General features: G+C 39.5%; 1 protein-coding gene across 5 annotated transcripts in view; it reads right to left on the reverse strand.

The window, feature by feature from the left end:
- ralgps2 (Ral GEF with PH domain and SH3 binding motif 2) overlaps positions 1-25,768 on the reverse strand; it is an 84,036-nt gene that overhangs the window by 35,498 nt on the left and 22,770 nt on the right. For 4 of the 5 annotated variants that reach the window (XM_044129013.1, XM_044129012.1, XM_044129011.1 and 1 more), the window contains exons 3-9: positions 24,902-25,033; positions 23,742-23,849; positions 22,837-22,887; positions 8,359-8,442; positions 4,592-4,681; positions 3,373-3,465; positions 3,079-3,205 (exon numbers count right to left, since the gene is read on the reverse strand). In XM_044129013.1, the coding sequence (XP_043984948.1) occupies positions 3,079-3,205; positions 3,373-3,465; positions 4,592-4,681; positions 8,359-8,442; positions 22,837-22,887; positions 23,742-23,849; positions 24,902-24,967 (619 nt within the window). In that variant the 5' untranslated portion in view covers positions 24,968-25,033. The remainder of the gene's footprint in view (positions 1-3,078; positions 3,206-3,372; positions 3,466-4,591; positions 4,682-8,358; positions 8,443-22,836; positions 22,888-23,741; positions 23,850-24,901; positions 25,034-25,768) is intronic. The other variant, XM_044129014.1, reaches the window with a different exon arrangement.

Here is a 25,768-nt window from a genome sequence, read left to right on the forward strand (position 1 = left end):
TCAATGAGAAAATATGTTAGCAGTATAATATAGCCAATATAGCAGACCAGCAATCTCCCCATGATTTCAGCCCAAAGCATGACTCCACCACCTCCTTGCTGACGTCACAGCCGTGTTGGGATGTGGTGGCCGTCCACCACCAACCCACTACTGGATCCATCTGGACCACCCAGGGTTGCACAGCAGTCATCAGTGAACAAGTCTGTGTGAAAATTAATCTTCATGTACGGCTCGGCCCACTGCCACCGTTTCTGCTTGTGAGCTCTGGTTAGGGACCCAATAATAGGTTGATGCACCACAATCCTCTGGAGGATCCTCCACCTTGAGGCTCCAGAGGCACCAGCAGCTTTAAATCACTGTTTGCTTCTTTGTAAGGGCATTTTAACAGCTGCTCTCTAAATACTATGAATTTGTCTAACAGAAACCTTCCTCATTATGCTTTTATCTGTACAAACTCATCTCTGTTCTGAATCAGCCACAAATCTCTTCACAGTACAATAATAACACTTCAGTTTTTGTTAAATATCTAATGTTTTCATATCTTGTCATACGGCACTACACTATCTGATGATTTTTGTCAGCAGAGATCCTTTCTCTTTCCCATATTGCTTCAAACCTGTGGGCTGTTTAATAATGTGGAACATCCTTCTTAAGTAGATTTCCTCTAATTGAGTTCACCAGACAAACTAATCAACCAGCTCTCTGAAATTAATTATAGTGATTCAAAGAGCCCTGACACACAATACCATCTAGAAATTTAATAGCACAACAAAAAATTTCATCTTTATGATACTTAAATCCAAATTGCATAATAATTTGGAACATGGTGTAGATGCTAAGGCAACAATGGTATAACCCATTTCAAATGTCCAAGTGAAATATAGCCATTTTTAGTCATTTATTGATATGGAAAGAAAAAATATACTTAGTTAAAAAAAATGTAGAAATGACACCAGTGAACTAGTAAATAAGTACTTTTTCAGAATAAGATTTTTTTTTTAACCTCCTCTGAATATTTTTTGTTGTTCAGATTTATTTTTATAAGTGACATTTTTGCTATTACATTTAACAACAACTTTATTTTAAGACTTCCTAGCATCTTTACCAGGGGTGCCAATAAATATGGAGGTGATGTTAAAAAGCAGTCGATTTTATGTTGCAATTTAGATGCAAAGGAGCCAAAACATAACTCAAAGTTACAAAAGCGTCCCAGAAATACATTTTCAAAATGTCAGAACCTTCTGTCTAGAAAAACACAGCAGCCATTCCAACTCCGTCCTGCGAGCTCTCACCAATTTAAACACTAATTAAGCGAGTTCTTATGTGCAAAGACACCAGGAATCCCTCCCCCAGATTTATTATTTATGCAAGCAGTGGTGAAGCTTACATTAGCAGAGAAGCACTGGAACAAGCTTCGCTGTTTCCAATCTCTCCGAGTGATCGAGAGAATTTATGATGAAGGGAAACGTTCCAGAGCGAGCCACTGGCGATTTCTCTCCTCTCAGCCAACTTGGCCCGTTTCATCCCCAAAGACAGCCAGACGGTCACACAGCACACACGTGTTCACATCAGTAAAAAGCTCATCTCCTAGGGAAACACCATCCCACTCATACATTAATAGTCAACGAGACTCCACCCTGGACTGCAGCTGGTCGCAAATCTTCCAAACGCTTAGAGAACGGAAAGTCTTTCCCTTCTGACACGCAGCGAAGACATACAGTTAAAGCCCCGAGTTTGCATTCGTCTCGAGGAAAATGGCCACCTCCGGCTTTCTGTAGCAACAATAAAGCTTTTGGGCTTGTGTCCGTGTTTATTTGTGCATAAATAAGTCTGCGCGCTTGAACCGCAACGGCAGTGATTAAGCGGAGCCTGACGGCTAAAGAGGAAGAAAAAAAACCCCAACTGTTTGGCAGTAAAGAACATCAAAGTCATCATCAAGCCCAAACAAGAACAAACAGTACGGCAGTAAAACATGGACGCGAGCATTTTCCCCCGGCGCTCCTCATCAGGGGTTTCTGTGTGATGTCAGCCAGACCAGCCAAAAATAAAAGAAAGGTTTTACGTACAGAAGACGAAAAAGAGGATTTTTTCCCCCCCTCCCTCTTCTTACAGATTCATGTGTTTGTTCTTGCTAAAAGGAACCTTGAGATGTTTCTCAACAGAGCACCAAATTCATGAGCGACATTTACTCCTCGTCTCAATTCCAAGAAGCCAAGCAAAACAAACAAAGAAAAAAACAAGAGAGGCAAAGACAGTAAACGAAGGAGCACAGGAGAAGCAAAAGGTGCAATAGAAAGGTACAGCAACCCGAGAAAAAGAGAGAACACTAAATGATAAAACACGACCGACCGGCGTACTTAATAATCCGTACGATCAGAATACCAGGCACAGCTGCAGAGCCAGTCAGATGCTTAGTACACCGTTAATCATAAACCTGAAAACAGCTCGTAAAGTTTAAAAGGCTGGATTTTTAACGCAACTCAAAGACTTTTCAATACTGTTTCAAAACATGCACAGCTAATATAAGGGTCACTAGTTTCTAAAGGATTTTTCTTGGGTTTCTATAAAACTAAATACGCCAAACGCTCTGAAGCACAGGACCACAAATGTGATGAGAAGCTGAAGAGACAAAACCCAGAGCTACTGACGAGTGACCACCGAGACAAATCAACTTTAAGTTTTCATTAATCTGCAGGAATCCCCTCTATGAATCAAACATGTTGTCGTCCTGCTACCTTTCCCCTGAGTAAGCATTTCTGGAAAAACTTAGCAGCACATTTGGCTGATTAACACCAAGCCTGAGTGTTAATGTGCAGGCTTTGTTCAGATGACCAAATAAAATTTGCTTCATTCCATTTTAACCAAACTGAATGGTGTAGAGCATGTTAAGATCTAAATAAACCAACTTTGAAACCACACAAATTCTTGAACAACTTCACACGTGAACATTTTATTTGTAAGTAAATAAATGAAAAGGACTTCTGTTTATTTAATTTTGTCATACTAGACATGATTTTTGTTTTTTTTGGGGGGGAATGGGGGATTGTGGTTATAGGTAGAAATATTGGTTTCTCTTACCTAGGTATGGTATGCAAGAGACCATGCTCTGGCTGCTGATGAAGTCTCTCAGACGTTTGTAGTTGTCTTCTTTGGACATCAGATAGTCGAGTCGATCAAACGTAGACTTGTCCTTTCGACTCAGTAACTGTTAATAATAAGGCAAAACCAGAAGGCAAGAAACGGGAATTAGAGCAAAAAGGATTTTTACAATTACAGCGTGTCAATTAAGCTGCCATATTTCACGGGAAGTGGTGCGAAACCCACTGGGCATTCCATAACCACATGTGTTAACAGTAAGGTAAATACACTCACCGCCCACGTTTTTGTGAGCCTGAAGATGGGCGCACTTTGTAACCCTGACACCACCGCCATGACGGCGTGGAGGTTGTTCATGTCACACAGTTTCTGTGAAAAGAACAGACATTTAGACACAATCGCACGGTAAGACAGTCGTGCTCTGAATTTTTATTTTATTTTAGTTAATGGGTGATCCGAGTCGTTCAAGAATGGAAAGAAAGTTGCACATTCACAGTCTGATAATTAATAAAAATCAATGAAGGCAGCATCTTTAAACCTCCAGACTTCAGTCATCCTAATGGCGGCACTTTATGCCAGCAGGAGTTTCTGTAGGTCTGAATTTTGTTTCCTGACATGTAACCGACTAAAACATGAAGCTACAGTTATCACTAAACTCGTGTCTTGCTCCTGCTGTTGCCATCTGTAGAGGTGATAGGCCATGAGTCTGAATCCTTCAGACTCCAAAGGGACATTTTTGCCTTCAGTCCAACTACTTAAGACTCACTTAGAGCCACAAGTATTACATGACCTTTTGGCAAAAGACAACATATAGTTTTCTTAGAATATCTCCAAAAATAAATGTGTTGTTAGTAAAGAACCAACATTTTTCAAAGGTTTTCAAATTAAGGAAAACATTAAACATTTGTGAAGAGGATGAATACATTTTATTCTGATATTTGTGGGAAATTATGTTAAAAAACATTTGCAAATTTTCAAAACAACAACAAAAAATAGTTAAATTATGCATACTTTTAATGTCAATGTTGTGGAATATCAATGTAATTATTCCATGAAAAAAAAAACAGCTAAAACTTGCCTTTGTTATTATTAAAGTTGTATTGAAAGACATTAGCTGAGTGATTGTGGCCCCAGAGCTGCAGGTTGCAGACCTCTGTGCTAGGCTAACTTTAGCAAGCTTGTTATCCGTTTTGCTAGGACTTGTTAATAATTGGCCCACAACATACCACAGTGAAATAACGCTTTCCAACTAGCGCTGTATTTAAACATCATAGAAGTTAATGAAGAATCCCTCAGCTGCTTTCTTTGCAGCTGAAAACTTTGCAGCAAAAAAGTTGCTGCAAAGTTTCAGCGTAGCACACAGACAGAGGAAGCTACAGCAGCCACTGTAGTCTCTCTTTTACTGTTAATCTGATTATATAAAAAGGTAAATGAAACTTTCTAATATTTGTGCAAGCCACAGTTTTAATGTTGTGTTTTGTGTGGAGATGTATACCTTGGCAGTGCGGATGTACAGACTCAGCACTTCGGCTCGGATCTTCAGCGTTTGAGCATGGAGGATCTCTCTTACCACCCAGAAACTTGTCTAAGAAAAAAAACAAAAACAAAAAAAAAACACACACCCCTTAGAGATTACTGCACCAAGCAACACAAAAGACCCAACAACAAACAAACTGGGGAAACCATCAAAAGCTATGATCTCCGAAGCAGAATCAAGACTTCGGGTATGTAAAAACAGGGATTGTTCTCCAGCACTTGATGATCGCTTAATCTCTGAGCCAAAGTTGCAGCAAGCCGTGAAGCTCTGGGCTCGGCGTGGTGGAAAGCAAATCAATTCACCACAGGACAGATCGTTAACAGCAACGCCCCATTTAGGCCAATTAGAAACGAGCTCTTGGACAAAACTAAACGAAAACATAAAAAAATAAAACCAACACAGGATCACAATCGGTTTGTAGATACAGTTAAGAACGCATGAAATGCCAATTGGTAAAGGGGGGAGGAAAAAAAAAAAAAAAGCAGGCACATGTGTTTGTTCAGAGCACTTGGCCAGACAGTTAGGGATGTCGGAAATCTGTCTCTTTGGGGAAACTGCTGGCAGGACAAGATTCTGATTGCACATACGCAGCTAAACAGGTCAGTCAATCAATCTTGTTTAAACCCTGGGGATGGATGGATGGATGGATGGATGGAGGGAATGGGAAGAGGGGATAGAGAAATTTTACTTGACTGAGTCCAGCAGCTGTCTGGACATTGTGTTCTGAAGAGAGAGAGAAAAAAAAAAAAAGCAGTCTGCCTGTCTTTGTGTCTTCTTCTGAGATAATCGTACTTTTAACTCCAACATTGTCTAAATTTAAACTTCTACCTTTTAAAATCCACGTAGAGGGGCAGTATTATGTTTATATATATATATATATATATATATATATATATATATATATATATATATATATATATATATATATATATATATATATATATATATATATATATATATATATATATATATATATCACAATCAAATAACTATGTTAACTTCAGTTATAAAAACAAATGCTACATCTAAAATATGTAGCATATCTAAAATATGACTTCATAGTTTAACACTTTGAAATTGCATGTATTGAGCTCAGCAGATGCCCAGTTCCACCAGGCAGTTGCCAATTGCTGCTGGCTAGTCTTAAGGAGCTAAATCTGATCTTATACTGGATTTGATTTTCCTGGCAACGGCCCTGACGCTCGGCGTTTCATGAAAAAAAGATAAGGAATGGTGAGAGTATCCATCCCCTCATTTCTGCTGGCCTATAAACACAGTATCAAACTCAAACCAAGCTTAAATTACGAGAACAAAGTCTCAAAAATGGCCAATCGCAGCAATAGCGTTCAAAGTGAAATCAAATGAAGTCTTCCAGACAGAATTAGACTTCAACAAGTGCTAATCATTTCTCTCCTTTTGTGTTGTTTTATTTTTGATCATTTCTTACTACTCGATGCCGGGAAGACTGAATGAATTACAGGCTGGCTGCCCCGTTTGATACGTTTCACTTTTTAACCTCCATCTGTCATGGAAAACACTGGAGTTGGACACGTTGGCCATGTTTGGACATCTCGGTTAAACAAATCTCACATCTTTCATGCTGGATTTATAAGCGTATCAAGCCTGTTAGAGGAGAAGATCCCAGTGTTTCAATAATGCTTAATAAGGTGGAGCAGCCAAAGCAAACCCAGACGTATCGGCTGTAGATCAACCAGTTTCCTGGTTTAATGGAAGAAACTGGTGAAGATGAAAGTCTTGCATATAAAAACTGTAACAATACAAGTCAAATAATCATCCAATCTCTGGCTGGGGAGCATTAGAGGTCTACAGGACAAACTGAGATGTTAAAACCTAGCGTTGTCATTTGACCATAAATATTAACTCTTTTGGTAAGCTTTAAGGAACAGGTTACAGAGTATTTATCGTAGTGGTTTAAACTTGCTGGCAAATTGCCTCCTTTGTTGGCTCCTAAAAGCACAGAGTCAACAAAAAATTTGAATCAACGGGGGGAAAAACAAAAATGGCCGCAGTTAATGTGGAATGGGCTTTCTGGGACTCTCTGCCTCGACAGCCAAAGACCGTCTGTCCAAAAAGCTCATTTTCCTTGGCTCGCAGCGGCCGAATGCGTGCGGCAAACATCTTGAATCACCGTTTGGGATCTGCCGTACATAAAGAAATTTCCACAGAAACACATTCTTCTTGGATCATATTTACATGTGAGGTTGGTGAAGTGGGGCTCAGAAAAGACTGGCAAAAACAGAGGAAGTGGATTAAAGGGGATGGCTGCCCCTTGAATCGTTCCCCACAGCTTCCCGTTGACGTAACCGCGTAAGGAGAGAAAGATTCTTCAACATGTGCGCAGTCATTTGTTTACTCTCAAAAAAAAAAATGTACACCCCAACATTTTGCAACGCTGGCAGACTCGGACATTTGTGTCGTTGAGTGAAATAGAGAGAAAATCTAAATAGTGTGGAGTTATATTCAACTCTCAATGGATGAAGAAAAAACTTTTTTATTACAATAGCAGCTGCAGTAAAGTTTTTTTTTGTTTTGTATCTCCACCAGCTTTACTTATTTTGCTCAGAAGCCATTTCAAAATCATTCAGATTAAATTAGATACCTCCAGCATCACATTTTTATGAGTATTCAAGTCTTGCTCCATTTTCACATGATGGGCAGAACAGAGCTTTTCAAAGCTGGGATATTAACCACTTCCCCCTGAGGGTCTTGTAACCTGTTCTTGTATATTTTCTCTGTTGCTTAATTATTTAATGTGTGTAAAGGTTGGTTTCTTTCTACTTCTTTTAATAGAACTATGTGCTCCGTGTCCTGCCCTGTACAGTGAGATGCTTTGTATTGACTTGTCTTAGGATGACAAAGGTTGACATGTAGCTATTGTGTCAGTTCTTGCATATTTACACTGCCATGAATTGTGGTAATGTTGATTAATGTGCACTCTCCTAATCAAATACATCAAATCAAACTAAATTAAGTTCGTCTGATGTGTTCCTTGGTTTTCTTGAAGCTGTTTGTTCTTGAATGTTCTGACATATTCAAAAGAGCAGCTTTCATTCATAAACTCAGTGACAAAGGAGTTATCGATTCAATAATTATGCGATTTATAAAGCCAACTGGACTAATGTTAGGTGTATCAGAGTGAAAGGGACTGAATTTAAAGATTTTGTGAACAAAAAGTAACAAAAAAGAAAACCAAGTACACCTCTCTTCCACTTCTTAGTAATCCACTACTTCATGTTGGTCCATCACATAAAACCTCAATAAAACATATTAAATTGTGGCTTTAATGAGACAAAAAGCAAAAGAAGTGTCAATATGTTTGCAAGAAACTATATAAATGCAAGTAGCTGAGGATAAAGAGATGTCTGCCTTCAGACACGCTTCACCTGGGGACCACTTATGCTGTACATAAGAGCATTTCAAGTGCAAGGAGAAGACACAGGGAACTTTAGGAGCTGCCATGATAAACAGCTTCAAAAACAAGCACATCTGGGAGAACCGGGGTGATGACTTGAGAGCAGGAGGCTGGAGACGGAGGGCATGATGGAAATACGACCTGTCATCCCCTCAAACCTCAATGGCCAAGCCTCATAAATCTCCACAACCGCAGGGAGGAAGACTTTCCCCTTCTTCTCTCTTTTTTTTTGGGAGGGGGCAAGACTTCAGATCTAACTGGGCTGCGAGCGCCGAGGATGTCGGAGTCTCACCTGATTGAACCTGCGGGTGAAGGCCACGACATTCGGAGCGGAGCTGTGCTTCTCCTTCTTGTTCCAGCCACAGCTAGAAAGCTCCTGTAAACAACAAATGAAACCCAGATTACGTTCTGAGACAAAGGGGACGTTGTGGACGCACACATGCCGCTAATGCGTTTCACAGCGCAGTGGGAAGATTTGCTTGGGGAGATGGAAAAGAGGGAAGGACCAAGACATGATAGTAGAGGAAAGCGGCGGCCGAGGAGGAGGAGAAAGAACAGAAGAGTGAAGACTTAAAGGGATAAATGAGGGACAGCAAAAAACAAACAGGTGAGGTCATACGGGAACATGTCTGTTTTAAATCTACAGCAAATATTTCTCTGCCCTTATCACACCGTCGTAAATCTTACAATAATGGGTAAAAGAGCACAAACTGGACACACTTTGGCACAATTCAAAACAAATTCTAAGGGTTTATTTGAGAGCTAAAAATATCTACAACACACCCAAACAATCTAATCAGGGACTTCAAAGTAACTAATTCAAGTTTAAATGGCAACAGGTTTCAAGCCCTACTAAGTTTTTGAAAAGTTACAGGCTTTATAAAACACAAGTGGAGTTTAAAGTCCTGTAATGAGAGGCCAGAAAAAGCTCCACAGAAACATGAGGTGAGCAATGCTAGCTACTGATGAGTAAATGCCACTAGTGCAAAAAAAAAAAAAAAACTAAAAAAAGCAACAATCTTTTTAAACTGCTGTTGTTGCATACACAACTGTGGCCAAGTCTCGTCAGAAAACTAAAATCAACACCAAACATTTTGACCAATGCATTTTTACTTTTTATACTTTCTGCATTTTCTACAAAGAACTGCACAGCACAAATACCTAACAGTGTGTCTGATTAGCACGATTGCTTTGAAATGCTAATAAATATAGTGAATGTTTCTTTTTAAGTTTACATATCAAAATAATAAAAAATAAAATCTTTTAAAAAAACAAACAAAAAAAACAAAACATTATCTCCTTAGGTACCATGGTACATTACAGTGGAAGCAGTAGAAAAATATTTTTTTGTTTGTTTGCTGTAAATCAAAACAAGTAGATCATGTTATATCTCGGTATAAATTACATTACAGTGGCCCATGTCTACTCAGCACACAAAAATGTCTAACAACATCTGAACTGAGGCTGGAGAATGTTTGAGCTATCATAACTTATGACGGCTTTAACGACTCTGTTGCTAAGATGTGTATTGGTTGATTTTTTTTTTTATTTTGTACTAAAATGTTTATAAATGCCCTAATAATGCTCTTACAAAGCAGCAGCAGCTGTGGACAGTGTACTTTCTGTAAACTTGATTAAAAACAAAAGCCGTCGTAATGTTGGAAGATGAACAGAGGAAATTCGACCGACACGCAAACATTCATTTGTTTCTGTTTCAGAACCAGGCTGGAAGTCCGTTCGGCCTTCAGCTGCCGTCCTCGGCGATGAGGTAGAAGGCAGAGACCACACAGACAGTCCAAAGGGAACCCAGGTCCAACCCGGGACCTCCACAGGATGTCCCAGAGGCCAGGGACAGTGACATAACGTTGGGGGGAAGAGGAGAGGAACTTTGTGTGAGCCCTCCTGCTGGACATTTCTCCAGCTCGGCTTACTTGGGACGCGGCCTGAACAGCTGAATCAGCCTGCAGCCCCTCAGTGACGCAAGGCGACTGTCTGGAAGCAGCAGCGTCCAGTAAACCTCGCCGAGCTCCCCCGGAGCTGGACTGTATCAGCGTTATTTTTTATTTATTTTTTTGGTTTGGTTTTGTTTGCAACAAAAGCCTGTGTTCATTCAGGGCTAAGTCTCAGAGGCCGAATATCAAATGCAGATGTTAAAAGCAGACATTCATGCGTGGGTGAGGTCAAGCTCTAAGTCTACGTTCAACGGTAAAGAGCGGAGATGTAGGAAAAAAGGGGGGGAGGCTATAAAACTGAAACTGTCGAAGAACAGAGCAGGTCTTTTCACAACGATTTTTAAAATCAATGACATGAAGCATCACAGGTGTGCTTAATGAGACAAAGTTCAAACAGAGCAGGACATTTCAGCTCATTTCTATATTATTATTTTTAAATTAACCCTTACATTTATTTTATAAACCTTTTATTTCCTATACTTAGAGGTGAGTTGGTTTGTTTTCTCTGAGCCTCATGGCTCCGCCCTCTCTCTGCCACCCAGGCAGCGCAGTGGAAACCACATTTACTGGCACCCCAGGTAAACACGCAAAAGCCTAGAAATAAAAATCATCTTTTAATGCAGCTGCATCATCTCACACTGAAAAATCCAACCTTTATGGTGCAGTAGGATGAAGGTGGCTGAAATTCTTAAATTGACTTAAGTTTCTCAGATCCTAGAAAGGCTTAAATTCCAGTTTGTTTCTGTTTTAAGTTAAACAAGTTTCCTACATGTTTGTAATGTAAAAAAAGTGCAGAGCTGTCAAACTTTTTAGTGAATTTTTAAAATATAAATGACAAAGAAATGAAACGTATCGGTATCGGTTCATTTCCGATACTGATACAGATATCTGAGGCTTGGCAACAAACTCTCTTTCAAATGGACCAGAAAGTACAATTAGGAACTCTAAATATAATGTAAAATATATAATACATCAAGCAAATGGTCACAGACACCTGATCTAGAATTGTTTTCGATATTGGGACTGACACAGGTATTACTATCGGATCAGTGCATCTCTGCAAGGAGTGATGAACAGAGTAACAGAAAGCTGAACATGAAAAAATGATGCAATGAAATGGCACAGGATGAAGGAAGGAACTTTTTGACACTAGAATAGGAAATTAAGTCTATAAAAGCAAATATTTTTTCAGATTCCCATTGTCTTTTCCGCACTTCTCCAGATAGCATAGAAATCCTGTATAATAACGCCACAGTGGCCCATTTCCTTTGGGCACTAAGCTGGACAAGGATCCATTTACCTTGGCACCACAAACAGTGAGGAGGATGGTGATGGTAAAAAGGAGAAAAAAAAAGTAAAAGTCCCAAAGTTTCCATTTCATCTTTTAAACCAGGATGCCAACCAATTGCTTGTAAGGAAAAAGCCCTTTCTGTCCTTCCATTGCATCATAAAAATGAGAAAATTCATTGTGAATAAAATGCAACCAAATTGAAGTTTGCATATTATGACAATAAGAAGCTGCACTAAAAGACTAATTTAGTTTTTAACAAGTCTGTACCATAAGTGCCAATAAAGATTTTTTTTTTCCTTTTTTTTTTAACGACCCAGCAGAAACCTTGACACCAGACCGCTCGGTCCTCCTGTCCTCTCACTTTAACACACACCAAGTCCGTCCAGGTCGTTTTCCGTCTGAAGTTATTTCAAGTCTTCCTGTTGTTCGGTGGCGTAATTAGAGAGTCCAGCTGCCCTGATCCGCAGCCTTTCCAAAACCTGTTAGGATTTAATTTCCTTAAATTTATTTGTGACTTTACTGCCTCTCCTCCCCACGCTCAAGCCTGACAAAATTCCTGCCAACATAAAGGAGAGAAAGAAAGAAAAAAAAAAAAAAACAACAACACTGGATCGCTCTGAGAAAGGCTTTGCAAAAGGCGAAGGTTTTAAACGCTGCAGTAAAACAGTGCAGTAAAATAGCTTGCTCCGCGAAACCACAGACAGCCTGTCATTTCCTCACGCTGCTTGAACTGAACACTTTACTGGAGTAGAATTAACACAGAGGCTGTCAAAAAGAATATATATATATATATATATATATATATATATATATATATATATATATATATATATATATATATATATATTGTAATAATAACTGAGCTCACTTCTGGCATGGAGATAGGCAATTATCTACAAAAACAATTAAACAAGATAAAAGATGCACCCGAGCTAGAATGAGACGAAGGAGATTCGCAAGCTAACAATTACAAAGTGAAATCTGAACAAAGCGAGGTTCAGCTGCGGAGCCGCAAATAGCGATGAGATCATGTGTGATGCCACAAGAATCCTCTTTTGTTTTATGTCTGTGCGCCGGGACCCCCGGCAACTTCATTGGAGGGGGAGAAGAAAAAAAAAAGAAAAGAAAGAGAAATTAATAAATAAAAATTGCTGCAATAAAGGAGGGTATAGCAGCAAAGAGATTTACAGGGGATGACAGGGAGGACCGCCGTGAAAAATGATGCGAGTTGTTTCTGTTTGCTGATTAGTGCTTTAGGATGAAGTGCGATGGAGGAACGCTGGGCTGATTGCCTGGTTATGCCTAATTTATGGCAGATCTGACTCCCTGCAAATCTGCAGGCCAGGGAAAACATGGGATGGCAAAAAAAGAAAAGATAAGGGGAAAAGAGGAGTAAAAATCTGCTTTTAAGCATTTTTTTCCCCTCTGCTTTAAACTTTCAGAAACCTTTAAACTAGCAGTCACCTCCGCTGCAAACCGCAGAAATCTGTTGTTTTTTTTTCCCCTTTCTTTCTAGGAACAGATGTATTTGTTGACAAATGTATGGAGATGGAAGGTGTTGATCAAAACCAGTTTTAAGTCATAAACATAAGTTTTGTTTTCAGTACCACTGACATATTCCCCATAATCAAATCAAGACGGAGCACGGCGTTATGGACATTTATGTTGAATTTTTTGTTTCTATTAATTTTGCTTTTTCCTTGAAGTTACAATTTTGGGAACCTAAATGTGTAATTTGTTATATTTGGAAATGTTGCCATTATTTTGTGGCTTCCTCCCATTAATTTAAGAGATTAACAACACGCATGAACATGTGGTGGAGATGTTTTTGGTTGTCAGGGCGTTATTTTTTTTTTTACCACTTTGTGAACTTGTAAGATCAGGTTAAATTGCCTCCAAGTTGTAAGAAATGTTCAGTTATTACTTTGTTTCCTGTTGCCACCCACAGATTTTCCTTGGAATAATTTTAGTTTTGACGCCCAGACACACTGAGAAAAACAAACTAGAGCTGCAGGAAATATTGAATAATTATAATTAGCAGAAAAGCCCTGTTGGCCAAAACTGTTCACACGTCTGGTAGGTGTAGATTTGTGCTTACAAAGAAAGCCAAAAAATGGTCAGGCGGGTAAATAAATCTCAAAAGTCCATAAAACAGGAAATCACTCATCATCTACTCTTTAGTTTTGCTTTTTTCCTTTTCTCGCAAACCGGAGAATGTGTTAAAGTTTATTCTCCTCGTAACTGTTGGTTCACACTTGAAGACGGCATTAAAATACAATGACGAAATTGCATCAACGGCGGTGGACAAAAATCCACCCGGACAATGGAAAACTTGTCATTGTGGGGATTTTTTTTTTCGCTCTCTCCTGCCAAAGCGTTACGTTTCTCCCATTTCATGATGAATGCGTCCGGAGCGAGGAGCTGACAGACTCCAGTCCAGCCTGTCTGGCGTGGGGGGTTCCTTCTTGTTTTCTGTTGCGTAGCGATCACTGTCCAAACAACATGCGCGGACAGTGAGGATCTGCACTGAGCTGTGAGCCAACAGCCTGATAGACCTTACCATCAAATGTGTCGGTGCCAGCTGGAAAATACAGCCGATACTGTAATTCTGTGACATTTTGTGGCAGAAACTGGACTCTAGCAACACTTCTATATCGCATAAACCACACATGTGTGTGTGTGTAAACTGATGGGTGCGTACAGTAGTGGTGATTTGCTGCAGATCAGAGGCCAAACTTTTGTTCTAACGGTTTCACCAAAATTAGCTAGCAGTAGAAGCAGCTTATTGCTTCTCAGCGTCTCGGCCAACAGAACAAAGGGAAACTTTGAATAAAAGCCTCTGATCTGCAGCCCAGATCCGTCCTCTGGCTGGGAAGACGTTGATATTTTCAGCCGTGGTTTTCTCCAACACAACGCAGCTAGAAACGAGAATTTTATGAGAGAAAATGATGAGCTGGTTTTGCATTATGCCAGACAAATCAGCGATACTGGAGAGGTTGTTCTGAAAAATGTGGAACAGGAAGATTGGATTGATTGTGTTTTGGATTCCCTCCCCCCCAAATCATCACACTTTTTCCACAACTGCATCTTTGGCACAATAATAGAAATCTCGATGCCCAGGATAGTCTTGTAAAAGATTGTTTTAATCTGGATGAGTCTTTTCCAGGTGAAGTAAAATTCAATTAAATTACATCTTTTAATTATTCGTTGGAGGTATACCAACTGCGGCTTTCTGGCCGATCACCGATCTTTAAAAAGAAGGAAAAAAGAAAAAAAAGCCAGACAGCCTGATTCCTCTTAAATAGTTGGTAAGTTGACAACAGTGGGGTGACTATTAACCATGTTAACAGTCTTCTCAAATGTGACTGAATCCTTTCGGTTGAACAGATTCATAAACTTATCAGGAAGAGATCACGGATGCACCGATCCACTTTTTTCCCCTTTTGATACAAATACCAATATCTGAAGTTACACTGAATAGATCTACCCTTATAGATTGGACACGTTGGCACCGATACCAGATCTAGAATTGTTCTCAATAATGGAACTGGTGCACATATTAATATCAGATCGGTGCATCTATGCAAGAGACGGTAGCATTCTGATCTGAATGTGTGTGTGTGTGTGGGGATCTATTTGAGCCGGGCTCGTGAAAAAGAAACATTGCCTGCCTTCGACTAGAAGACCATCATTCTCTGCGACCTTGAGCGTGTTCAGAGGAGATCTGCTGTGGCTGATCGGACATGTGGGGAAGGCCACATGGTTCTGGGCCGTATGTAAAATGCAACCTGACTGCTGTAACAAAGACTTCTGGCCAAAGCCGCTAAATCACTCAGCTTGGCTGTTGCCATGACTCTTGTGTTAAAAACAAAAGGCACAGCTCTCTCTCTCTCACACTCATACTCCCTCCCTCTCAGACACTATTTCATAAACATTCAGCTGCAGATCGTCAGCAGCGTCTCCGATTACAAAATTGGAAAAACAGAGAGGGAAAGAATGGCTTCTATTGTTTTTCCCCTCCAAATCAAATTTCTTTTCTACTTTCACTAAACACATCACTTCATCTCCTCTTCTGCGACGGGACAGTTCATCTAAGTGGAGTCGCCAGCAGTAATCGCCGCTTCGTAAATTCAGATGAGCGGGAGAGATTTCCTTCTAGTCCCTTGCATCCATCCCACCCTCCTCACTGTGATCCATGTTATCATATGTCATTATAATGGCATTTCACTCTGCTAAACGACAGCCAAGGAACATAACCGCCATTCACCGGAGGGCCGTAAATCAAACGACGGTCTGCTCTGCAGCATCGATTATTCTACGTCCCAAAAAAATACCGTCTGCCGTTCCCATCGATTACGCCAGGCGCTCCACGCCGGGCTGCGCATTCCTCTCTACTGAGGGAATGGCTTTTGCCGCTCAGATGGCAACGGGCTCCGTCCCGTTCGCGCGGAAACGGCACTCCTGGATCGATGCTTTGTTCGCTCGCCGAGTCTGCGGCGTCACGGCGAGACGCGTTTTGAAGATGAAATGCCTTTGAGCAAATCCTCTATCAAAGAGAGCTAGCGGCAGGTCTCCAAGTACAGGATGTACAATTTTCTGCATCATATGAAACAAGATGTTTACTTCCTGTCCAAAGGTCCTGGCTGGACTTCATAGTAGTGCAGGAAAAAGAACAAAAAAAAAAAAGAGCAAGAGTATCTCTTCCCTTTATTCTGCTTCTGTATTTAGTCAGAATTTAATGCTTTGGATTATCTATCATTTATTAAGCATTAACAAAAACTACCCAAACCAATTAGGTTTTAAGTGAAAAGTAATAAAACTTTGCTAAGTCATTACTAAAACAGAGTTCAGTTCAACAAGCCAAACCTTTCCTTCTTCTATGAAACCAAGAAATCACTTAAAAAGAGCCAGTCTGACGACACGAAGCAGGCAGAGGGAGCTCAGAAAGCAACACACCCGCTATGTGAGGGCAGATGAGAAACTAACAGTCTGGAAATCAACCTCGTAAAGGGCCGTTTATAAGGTTTAAGGGAACCTCAGTGAAAGCCAAAATACACAAATGTAAAGAAAAAAAAAGAAAAAAAACATGAAGCAGTGGTGAACCTTCACAGGAGCGCGTGGGTTACACAAAACGCTGGACAACTCACCCTTGAGGTCAGAAAGAACCCAGAGAAACATCTACGGTTTTTAACAGTTTTCACTCCGCATCACTTCTTTTTTTTCTTCACGTGGAAAGAGAAAACGCATCTTTTGCGGAAACTGACATTATTAGCCAAACGTCTAACCTGACCTATGACCCCCAAACGCATCACATGCAACAGCAGCAGCAGGTTGCATGTTCGTTGAGACGCAGCAGCAAAAATTTCTACGCCGCCAATTTATTGTTCACCATCCTGGTGTTCTTGTCGTGTTTATCGCCGACCTCACGTGGGTGGACTTCCCATGTTCTATATTTAGCGCCACTTAAAGACCCGACAGAGTAAAAACAGCGTTTTGGGCCAATTTCAGTGTTCCTGTGCGGATGGAAACATTTGTCGGAAAAACGTCTCTGGCATCTGTGGGAGAACTCCTAGCTCATAACCACTGCTGACACAAAAAGAACATCAAGGTCTCATATTTGCCCAAAATCCTCCTGATGATCCCAAAGACTTAGGAAACTATTCTGTGAGCTTGCAAAACAAAAACGGTAAAACTTTTCAGACTGTGTCCCTGCAGCCACAGTTTTCTGTAAAACTCGGGAGCATTTATGAAAAAGAGCATCACATCAACAGTTGAAGGGTACCAACATGGCGGTCCGGACTAAATTTTGACCTGAATGTAAATTAATGGAACCATAAATTCTGCTGGAAAACCCTGAAGGAAATCGTCTGGCAGTCGATTTGTCCCCCTAATATCAAGCGTATTGATACAAATCGGAAACGACAAGTGTGTCAAAACTCGAGGCCAGTGAGCGGAAACACTCAACGGCAGCTATTGCCGCGAAGCGTGCCACGGCCGGTTGTTGGGTTTAGAGTGGGACTACTTTGCACTCGGGGGCCGAGTCGGTTTGGATAGCATCCCCTCAGAAATCAAACCATCGTGTGAAAACCACGTTTTGTTTTCACATTCTCAGCACGACCTCCTCTGCAGTAAAAACTGTTTCTTTGATAATCCGAAACATTTAAAGGTGATCGAACCTGTAAGGGTGCGAGCACTGTGCCACCTCCACACGGTAATGGACATAAATTCATAGCTTGAATGTTTTTTTTGGTTGATTTTCTTTTTTTCCCCTCACTGCCTTCACGGCACAAGGTGAGAATTTCTTCTTGATCCACAACGTCTGGCTGGACGTTCTGGGCTCTTCTCCATACATCTGCTTCGAGTCAGTGATGAAACGTTTAAGCTATTATCATCTTCTCTTCTACTGCAACATTGTCCGAATCATTTAGGCAAGTAAAAGAGAATCAGTGAGTGCTGCTGCTCTCCTAAAGAGTCTCACACAGTCTCTCAGTGTGATTTTGTGATACTTATGAAGTGTTTATGGAGACTGAGTGAAGGAAAACAAACTTTTTAATAAAAGTGCCAACAGCCCAAGTTATGAAGTCACAGTGTTTAAATCTAGCAACAGCAGGATTATAAAATCCAGCCACAATGTCTTGTTAAGGCATTCCTCTTTGTTGTTTTGCAAAAAAAAAAAAAAAAAAAAAAAAAAAGAAGACAGATGAAATTTATTGAAAAAAGTGTTGATTCCACTTTTTTCCTTTTAATTAACTTTTGGAGTTATGTTACTAAAAATCGGCCCTCAAAACATCTGGATTTGTTAAGAGAGTTTATAAAAGCAATAAAAATCTCGATCGAACGCTAACTGCCTTAAAGCTATGAAACTAAACGAGAGTGACATCATGCAGCGTCATGGAAACGCGAGCGATCATGGCCTTGTTTCCACTCTCTCACCTAAAGGAAATGACACAAAACGTAAAAATGCCTCAAAAAAAAAAAATATCAACGCCTCCTGAATTTTTCCACATTTTGTCAAGTTATGGCCTGAAAACCTCCAGGAATTTTATTGGGATTTTAAGTGACCTGACCAAACGCTACAGGAAACATCACTTGTGCTCGCCCTCTTCAGTCCGATACCCCAAAATGAACCAAATCCCTTCAGACGATTAGCAAATAGAGTCAATTTATGTATTTGTTATTGAAATAACTAGAGCGAAGTCATGAAAACAATTTTCTGGCTTAAACTAAAATAAAAAAATGAATTAAAATGTGTGGTTGTAACATGATGTGGACGATATGGACTTGGGATTTTATCGTGATATTTTGTTGCATAATTGTGATAACGTTAAAATTATGATTTATAAAATGATTTTTTTTTGCTTCTTTTTTAGACAAATACTTGATCTAAAACAGCATTCGTAGCAGTACAAATAAACACTGTTCATGAACATCTTTCCTATTTGAAATCTTCTTCAGGATGCCACTCACTTAAACTGCACACATTACCTGCATTTAATCAGAATTTTAAACTCACTGATATTTATTGATCCTCTTGTGGAACAAAGTGAGTGAGAAAATAGCAAAAATGACATTTCTGGAAATGCTGTCACATTTTGTGGAGAAGACAATGAATCAAAATTTTTTATGATAAATGATTGAACTTTTTCACATTTTTTTCCCCAAACGGTATGAAATCTTTAGCGAGGTGCTGCACCGAGTTGACCTTCACGCAACATTCAATGAAACTAAATGGTCAGAGGGTGGGGAAAAAAAAAAAGTAAAAAAAAAAAGAGAGAGAAAGAAATGGGCTGGGAGTCAATAAAAACGCTATTGCATAATTCGAGGAATTGAGTTATTTAACATTTTCCTATTTGGGCCGTGAACAGAGCGAAGCGGCAGGCGTGCCTGAAGACGCATGCCCGGCTGCTTTTCCCATTATACGCTTGCAACGAGGACACGAGGAAGACAGCGGTGGAAGCTCCAGCAGAGTTCCCTTCAGTCATGGCGCCGTGTGTTTTCTCGGCGCGACGGAAGAAAAGCCAGAGCGCAGAGAGCCTCCATGGTCCGCTCTGCTGGGTCACCCTGGGAAACACACTCTCTGCTCCCTCTCTCTACCTCCAACACCAATCGGACTTCTACGTAAAATACCCAGTCCGCCTCAGTTTTAACTCCTGAACAAGCTGGAAAAGCTACGGCAAACTGAACGTATGCCAGAGCTCCGACTTTTCTTTTGTTTCCAACACAACAGAAATGTGCGAGACTTGGGGGGGGGACATGCAACAGAATGACAGTAAGTCATGCTGGTTCTCTAAGGCTACAGCGGTAAACTTTAAACCCTGCTAATCCGGGCCTGCTGTCAGAAAGGCCCCAGCAGCTCAAAGGGGAAAATGAATGAGATCACAGTGACTCTCGATGGGCCAAATACCAAGAAAAGGTGGGACACCCTTTTTCTGCATAGCTGGGATATGTACACCGGGTGTGGGGGACTCTGGTTACTGATAAAATTTGAAAGCAAGTGATTGGGGGACGAGATAGCAGATTTTGGAAATTGGAAGAACTTTTGACCTCCAAAGGTGATAATAACTAATGACGTTTTATTTGACTTATTTACATTTTCATTTCAGAGAAAAGGGCATGTGAGGACAGTTTTTTAATTTTTTTTAGACACAAATTTCTAGAATATTTTTATAACACTGAGAATTTGAGCAAAATTTATTACGTTTCTACATGCATCAAACGCAGACCGGTTTCTGAACGTTTCACCAACTCATATTTAAGACTTTTTAAAGACCGTTACGAATGAAATTTAAGACCTGCGTCATGACAGAAATTTGAAGAAAATGACACATTTCGCAATGCTCTCCACAGCAATAACCCCATAGAGTCGAGCTTTTTTTTTTACACAGAATGCACCGAGCATCGTATGGGTTGGCACAAGAAGTCAGTCAATAGCGAAGGCGAACGTTGTCCAGCCAGCTGGCCGCATGTTTGAACTTTGCCACAACAGACAAAAAATAAACAACTTTGCTATCTAGCTAGCAAGGCTACATTAGCAGTTAATAGTTATTAGCTAGTTAGTGTTAGCCTCAACCGTCGCAGAATGCAATGAAGATGCGACTCAAACTTCATAAAAAAACCTAAATAGAATTTAAGATCTGTGATTAACATATTTAAGACCAACTTTAATTTTTTTTTTTTATAAATTTATGAAATTTTAAGGCCTTAATTTTAGATTCACAAGTAATATCTGTAGGTCCCACAGCTTATGGAAAAGAAAAAACAATCCTTTATTTTGCTCAAGATTTCTGTCGTGTGAGGCATTTTACTGTTCTTTTAAAATCTAGGGCTTCTGGACATTTTAAAATAACTAACCGAGTATCCTAGAATAAATGATAATTTCTTTCGAAATGTTTTTATTTTTTTTTATTTTGCTGCACTTATTTACTGGTTAAAACTCCTTAAAAAAAAAAAAAAAAAAAAAAAAAGTAAAAAAGTCACAGTTTTCCTGCTTCACTAAAACTAAGAGACCCAGCCTAAGAGACACAAGTTCAACCTGAATTTAAAAATGTGTGGCGGCCAAACAGGTTATTACTTATGACCATACTGACAAGCAAAATGTTAAATTTAATCTGCGAAATGAAAATCCAAGAAAAAAAAAATTAGAAGTTAATACAGATCAATGTGAAAAATTTAAACTTATCAATAAAATACAATAATGAACAGTAAAATAATAAAGGACAATTCCACACTTCCAAAAAAACAGCCAACTCACTGACAAACTTCTGTTTATTTAAACTCAATAAACCAAGTTTCCCCACCACGAGTTGGACGCCCCTGACTAGTCATCCTACCACTGTTGGACACCTCATCCGTCCCTGTGGCACGCCACACACCAACACTAAATAGCGTTGAGGTCAGGTGAGCTCAGAGAGACACCTATAAGAGGCAACACCTCAGAGTCCACTGACTATTTATGTCCACTATACTGCTGTAGTGTAAATCCCCAAACCAGTGGGGGACAATGTCTGTGAGCAATAGAGAGCTACTCTTTCTTTGTCGAGTTTCACCAACTCAAATACATGCTGATTAACGCATGTAGTTGATTCGCTACATGCGGCCAGTCAGTGTATTATCATCATAGTGCTTCACTCTTTACATAACCAGACACATTTACTGCTGGAAGTAAACAGGAGCTTTTACAACCTCGACTTTACAGTTATGGTGTACTTTGTTATGGTCTATTGCATGCAGCCTCAATTAAATACATTAAAAAGTACATTGCAAAAACAAAACAAAATCTTACCAAGTACTTTTGTTCCAGTTTCTAGTGTAAATACCCTAGTGCACTTGAAATAAGACAGAACTTCAAAGTAATTTTTGGGGAAGAAACGGGAGATTGCTTTTAGTAAAAAAAATAAAAATAAAAATCCTTAATATTGAAAAAGTATTAGTTCCACTAGCATACTTAAGGAGTTGACTTAAAACAAGTTCCTATATTTTGTTGAACAAATATTTGTGAGTTAGTTCTGACGTATTACAAGTGTACCAAGATATTTGCACTAGAAACTAGGCCAAAAATACTAAGGCAGATTGTCTTTTTGCAGTGTTGGACAAGTTCAAAGGGCGGCTCCGTTTCTACTCCAGAGGAATGTTAAAAGAATTTTTTATCATCTTCTGAGTTTGCCAGAACTCGTTGTGGTTTCTGATGACTAATGCTGACTGGACTCGGTATCCGGCGGATGTTGGACGGTCTGACGGCAAAGTCTTTAATCAGGCAGCTGGCTCCTGTTAACGGCCACACGATACGCCACGGGGTTGGCGAATGCCACGATTACGATGTAAGCCGTGATTAATAAACACTTGACTAAACAAGATTCTCGTCTTTCTGCTTGTAGCTTTACTGTGAGCTTTGACCTCAGATGAATGCGTGGAATTAGCTATTAATTACTGCAGTCCAAGCAGGTCTTATGATGTTCTTATTACTCAATTTTAATATTACAATAAATTCTCAACATACCACTCTTTAATAGAACCAGTAAAGAACAGACTCCTGGTTTAGCACTGGCTCTGCTTTGATTAAAACAAAAACAAAAATAATTACTGCATGCGACTGCGATTTCAGGTCACGCTGCGCCTTCATGGAAAGTTTAACCCAACCCAGTCCTGGGTTCAACATTCTCACTTCTGACAAAATTGCCTCTCAAATGTTGTCGGTGCTCACGTAATTTTATGATTAAACCAAATCCACCTTACAGGTTAAAACATCCCACTTACAGACAATTAACAAAACTGGTGTCTTTTTTTTATATTATTTTTTTCTATTTCGCAAAGTATGAAAACTCTGAAGTGTGAAAACTAGCTAAAATAAAAGTGCTAAAGCTAATAATAATATCTATACTTGTTTGATTACAAAAATACACACAAAGGATAAAGTTTGTAGTCGTTAGTGTGAGAACCCCAGCTAATGCCTCTCACTCAGTAGAGAGAACTATATTAATTTAATGATGTTAAATCAGCCGTTATCGAGTCATATAGTTTGGCGACTCACGTCTGGTTGGATGGCTTTGAACACAGGAGCGTCCATGAGGGTGATCTGGCCCTGAAGGAAACACAGCAGATGTTAGACTTCCTGAAAAGAAGAAGATTAAAGTCTTTCCTCAACAACAAACCTCCAACATCAACATCATTGTTAATAACTCTTTTTACATCGACAATGCACAACTTATTCAAGCTAGACCAGGCGTCTGCAACCGTAACAGTCAAAGTGTATATTTTCCCTCCCAGTTCAGCTAAATAAAAGTTGTTTAGAGCAGCAAATGTTAAATGATTTGATTTTGATTTTTCATTTTTGATGAATATTTGCCATACATTTTTGAAAACAAATTAAAACTCGACATCTTTTGTAAAAAAAATAATAATAATAATAAAAAATTGAATAAAAAAAGTGAATGGGATGTCAATGCAACTATGTAAAAACAATAAAAAAAATGCATTTAGGTTCAACCTATTAGAAATGCCTTAAAATCTAAGAGAGGAAGGAGTTTGACAAAAACGAAGATCAGACTGCCATCTTGTGGTCACAAACGGCAGAACAAGCAATCGCAGCAAAACATTTTAACCAGAGATCAAGAAAAGATCCTCGTTTGAATTATCACAAAAGGGAATTGCAGAATAAAGCCTATAAAGTGTTACAAACGTGACTCTGAAGTTTATTTAGAGACGCCATTGGAGAGTGTGTGCAGTGGCAGCTGAGGGAATTCCCCGAGTGCCAACTTGCCACTGCCAAACATCATTAATTATTGCCGCTCCAGACCTCATTTCCTCTTATATCGCTCCATCTCAGCTCAGCACTTCCCATCCGAGCTTACTGAACACTCCGCTTTTAAACACTCATACGGACGGTTTAACTAGACGAGCGGAAGGAAGCGGCAGACGACTTCGGACTGGACTCACCGCATACTCCTCGGGAGTGACCTTCAACACGTCGAACACGACGGCGTCAAAACTCTTCTTCAGCTCGGAAGAGGTCTTATCGCTGAGAGACTCTGAGCTGCTGCTCTTCTGTGAAGGAAAAAACAAACAGAATTTTTTTTCATGATCAAATAGAGATTTAATATTTTTCTTTGATTATTGAAAAATTTCTGCACATTTCAGTTTTAGATGATTTCCTGAGGTGCATAATGGATTATGTACATACTGGTTCTAGCTATGTGTAGTTATCTATATCGGCCCATATACCAGCAGAATGAAACCTGTTTAGAGCTGAAAACGTTACACAGCCTTTAGTAAACAAATATTTATATATATATATATATATATAGCTACAATTAGAAATTTGAGGTCACTTTGCCATCATTTTATTTTTCTTTTCAGGTTTTAAGGCAAAAAAAAAAAACCCATTTATTAAAAGAGGGTTGATCATAATTTCTTCAGTAGGATGTCGTTTGTGGGAAATGATTGAAAACAACAAAAGTACTTTGTTTTAAACGTAATGATGAGAGAGAGAGAACCCACAGCTCTGAATTCTATGAATTACTGACAAAATGTCTCCAGAATCCCAAGCAAAAATTTAGTCTTCATTTGCAGAAAATGAGAAATGGTCAAAGTAACAACAAAAAAAGACGCAGTGCTTTCAGACCTCAAATAATGCAAAGAAAACAAGTTGCTAACATTTATTTAGAAGCAATAACACTAATGTTTCAGAAATCAGTATTTAGTGTAATAACCATGAGGTCTGTATAGTTTGTTCTTTCTAGATGCTGGAGGAAAATTACAATAGTAAATCAGGACACTGTCTTTTTAAGCAGCTCAAAAAGAAGTGAATTAATGTGTTGGTCAATGTGTTTGTAAGCAAAGAAATTGAGGTTATTAATTTTGTTTTTTTTTATGAACATAAATTAAATAAATAAATAAATAAACAAATAACATTTTAGCATTATGACGTGGTGATATTCACTCCAATCGGTCGGCTGATTCGGATGTCTGGCTGATCGCTAGTGAGTTAATGATGAAAGTGGGGCAGTGAGCCCGTCCTCTACTGCCACTGAGACAAGAGTATAAGGAGACATTGTGGCAAAGGGAATGGGATGATCTGGGTGCAGGCGAGGCCTTACCTCAGAGGCTGTTGCAGCTGTGTTGGAGATGCTTGATTGGCCATTAGGGAGGTCCATCATTCCCATACCATCGAGCTTCAACGCAGGAGACCAGTCATCGCTCTCAGCTGCGGTAAAGCCTGCTCGGCCTTTCTGGACAGAAACACAACATCTCACACAACGTCTCACACAACGTCCCCGTCGTCGCTGCCATTAACCCTACAGTGCAGCAGCAGCACCCCCTAGTGGACAAAATGGGCATATTTATCACTGGTCTTGAGATCAAATCATTACAACAGCTCAAACTTAAATGTACTCTTTAAGGAATGATCATTTGTGATTGGGATAAGAGTGTGTGTAGGCTCAGCTGCTGTCCCACGAGCCATATGGACGGCCACTTTCACGGCCGGTCTTTACTACACGCTTGAGGTCAAAAGAGCAGAAGGAGCTTAGGCTTCAGCATGAGTGAAAGATCTCATGTGCGAGGAGTTTGTAGTTCGCTACGTCCACGGCACGAAACGGCTTAAATCGACCTGCTGCCACGCAGAACTAAAACAACAACAAAAAAGTGCTTAAAAGCACCGCAGAGGGAGTTATTTTTGTCTTTCGATTTATAAACCACACAGAGCAAACTAATAATAAAAAAAAAAGCTTAAATTTTGGTTGAAATTTCTAGATTTAAAGAAAATAAATAAAATGACAACTTTAACCTCTTCAAGGAATCCTGTCCTGTTATAAATAGACTGAAATTCACTTTAATGATGTTCCAACAAGAACTTATTGATAAATACTTTTTCCAGCTCAGGACTGAAATCACCTTTATTTATTTTTTTTAAAGGAACAAGCTGCTTCATAATCGTATCAGTCTAAAAATACAAATACATCAGC

Source organism: Gambusia affinis, linkage group LG10 (assembly GCF_019740435.1).
Source record: "Gambusia affinis linkage group LG10, SWU_Gaff_1.0, whole genome shotgun sequence".
Taxonomy (NCBI): Eukaryota; Metazoa; Chordata; class Actinopteri; order Cyprinodontiformes; family Poeciliidae; genus Gambusia; species Gambusia affinis.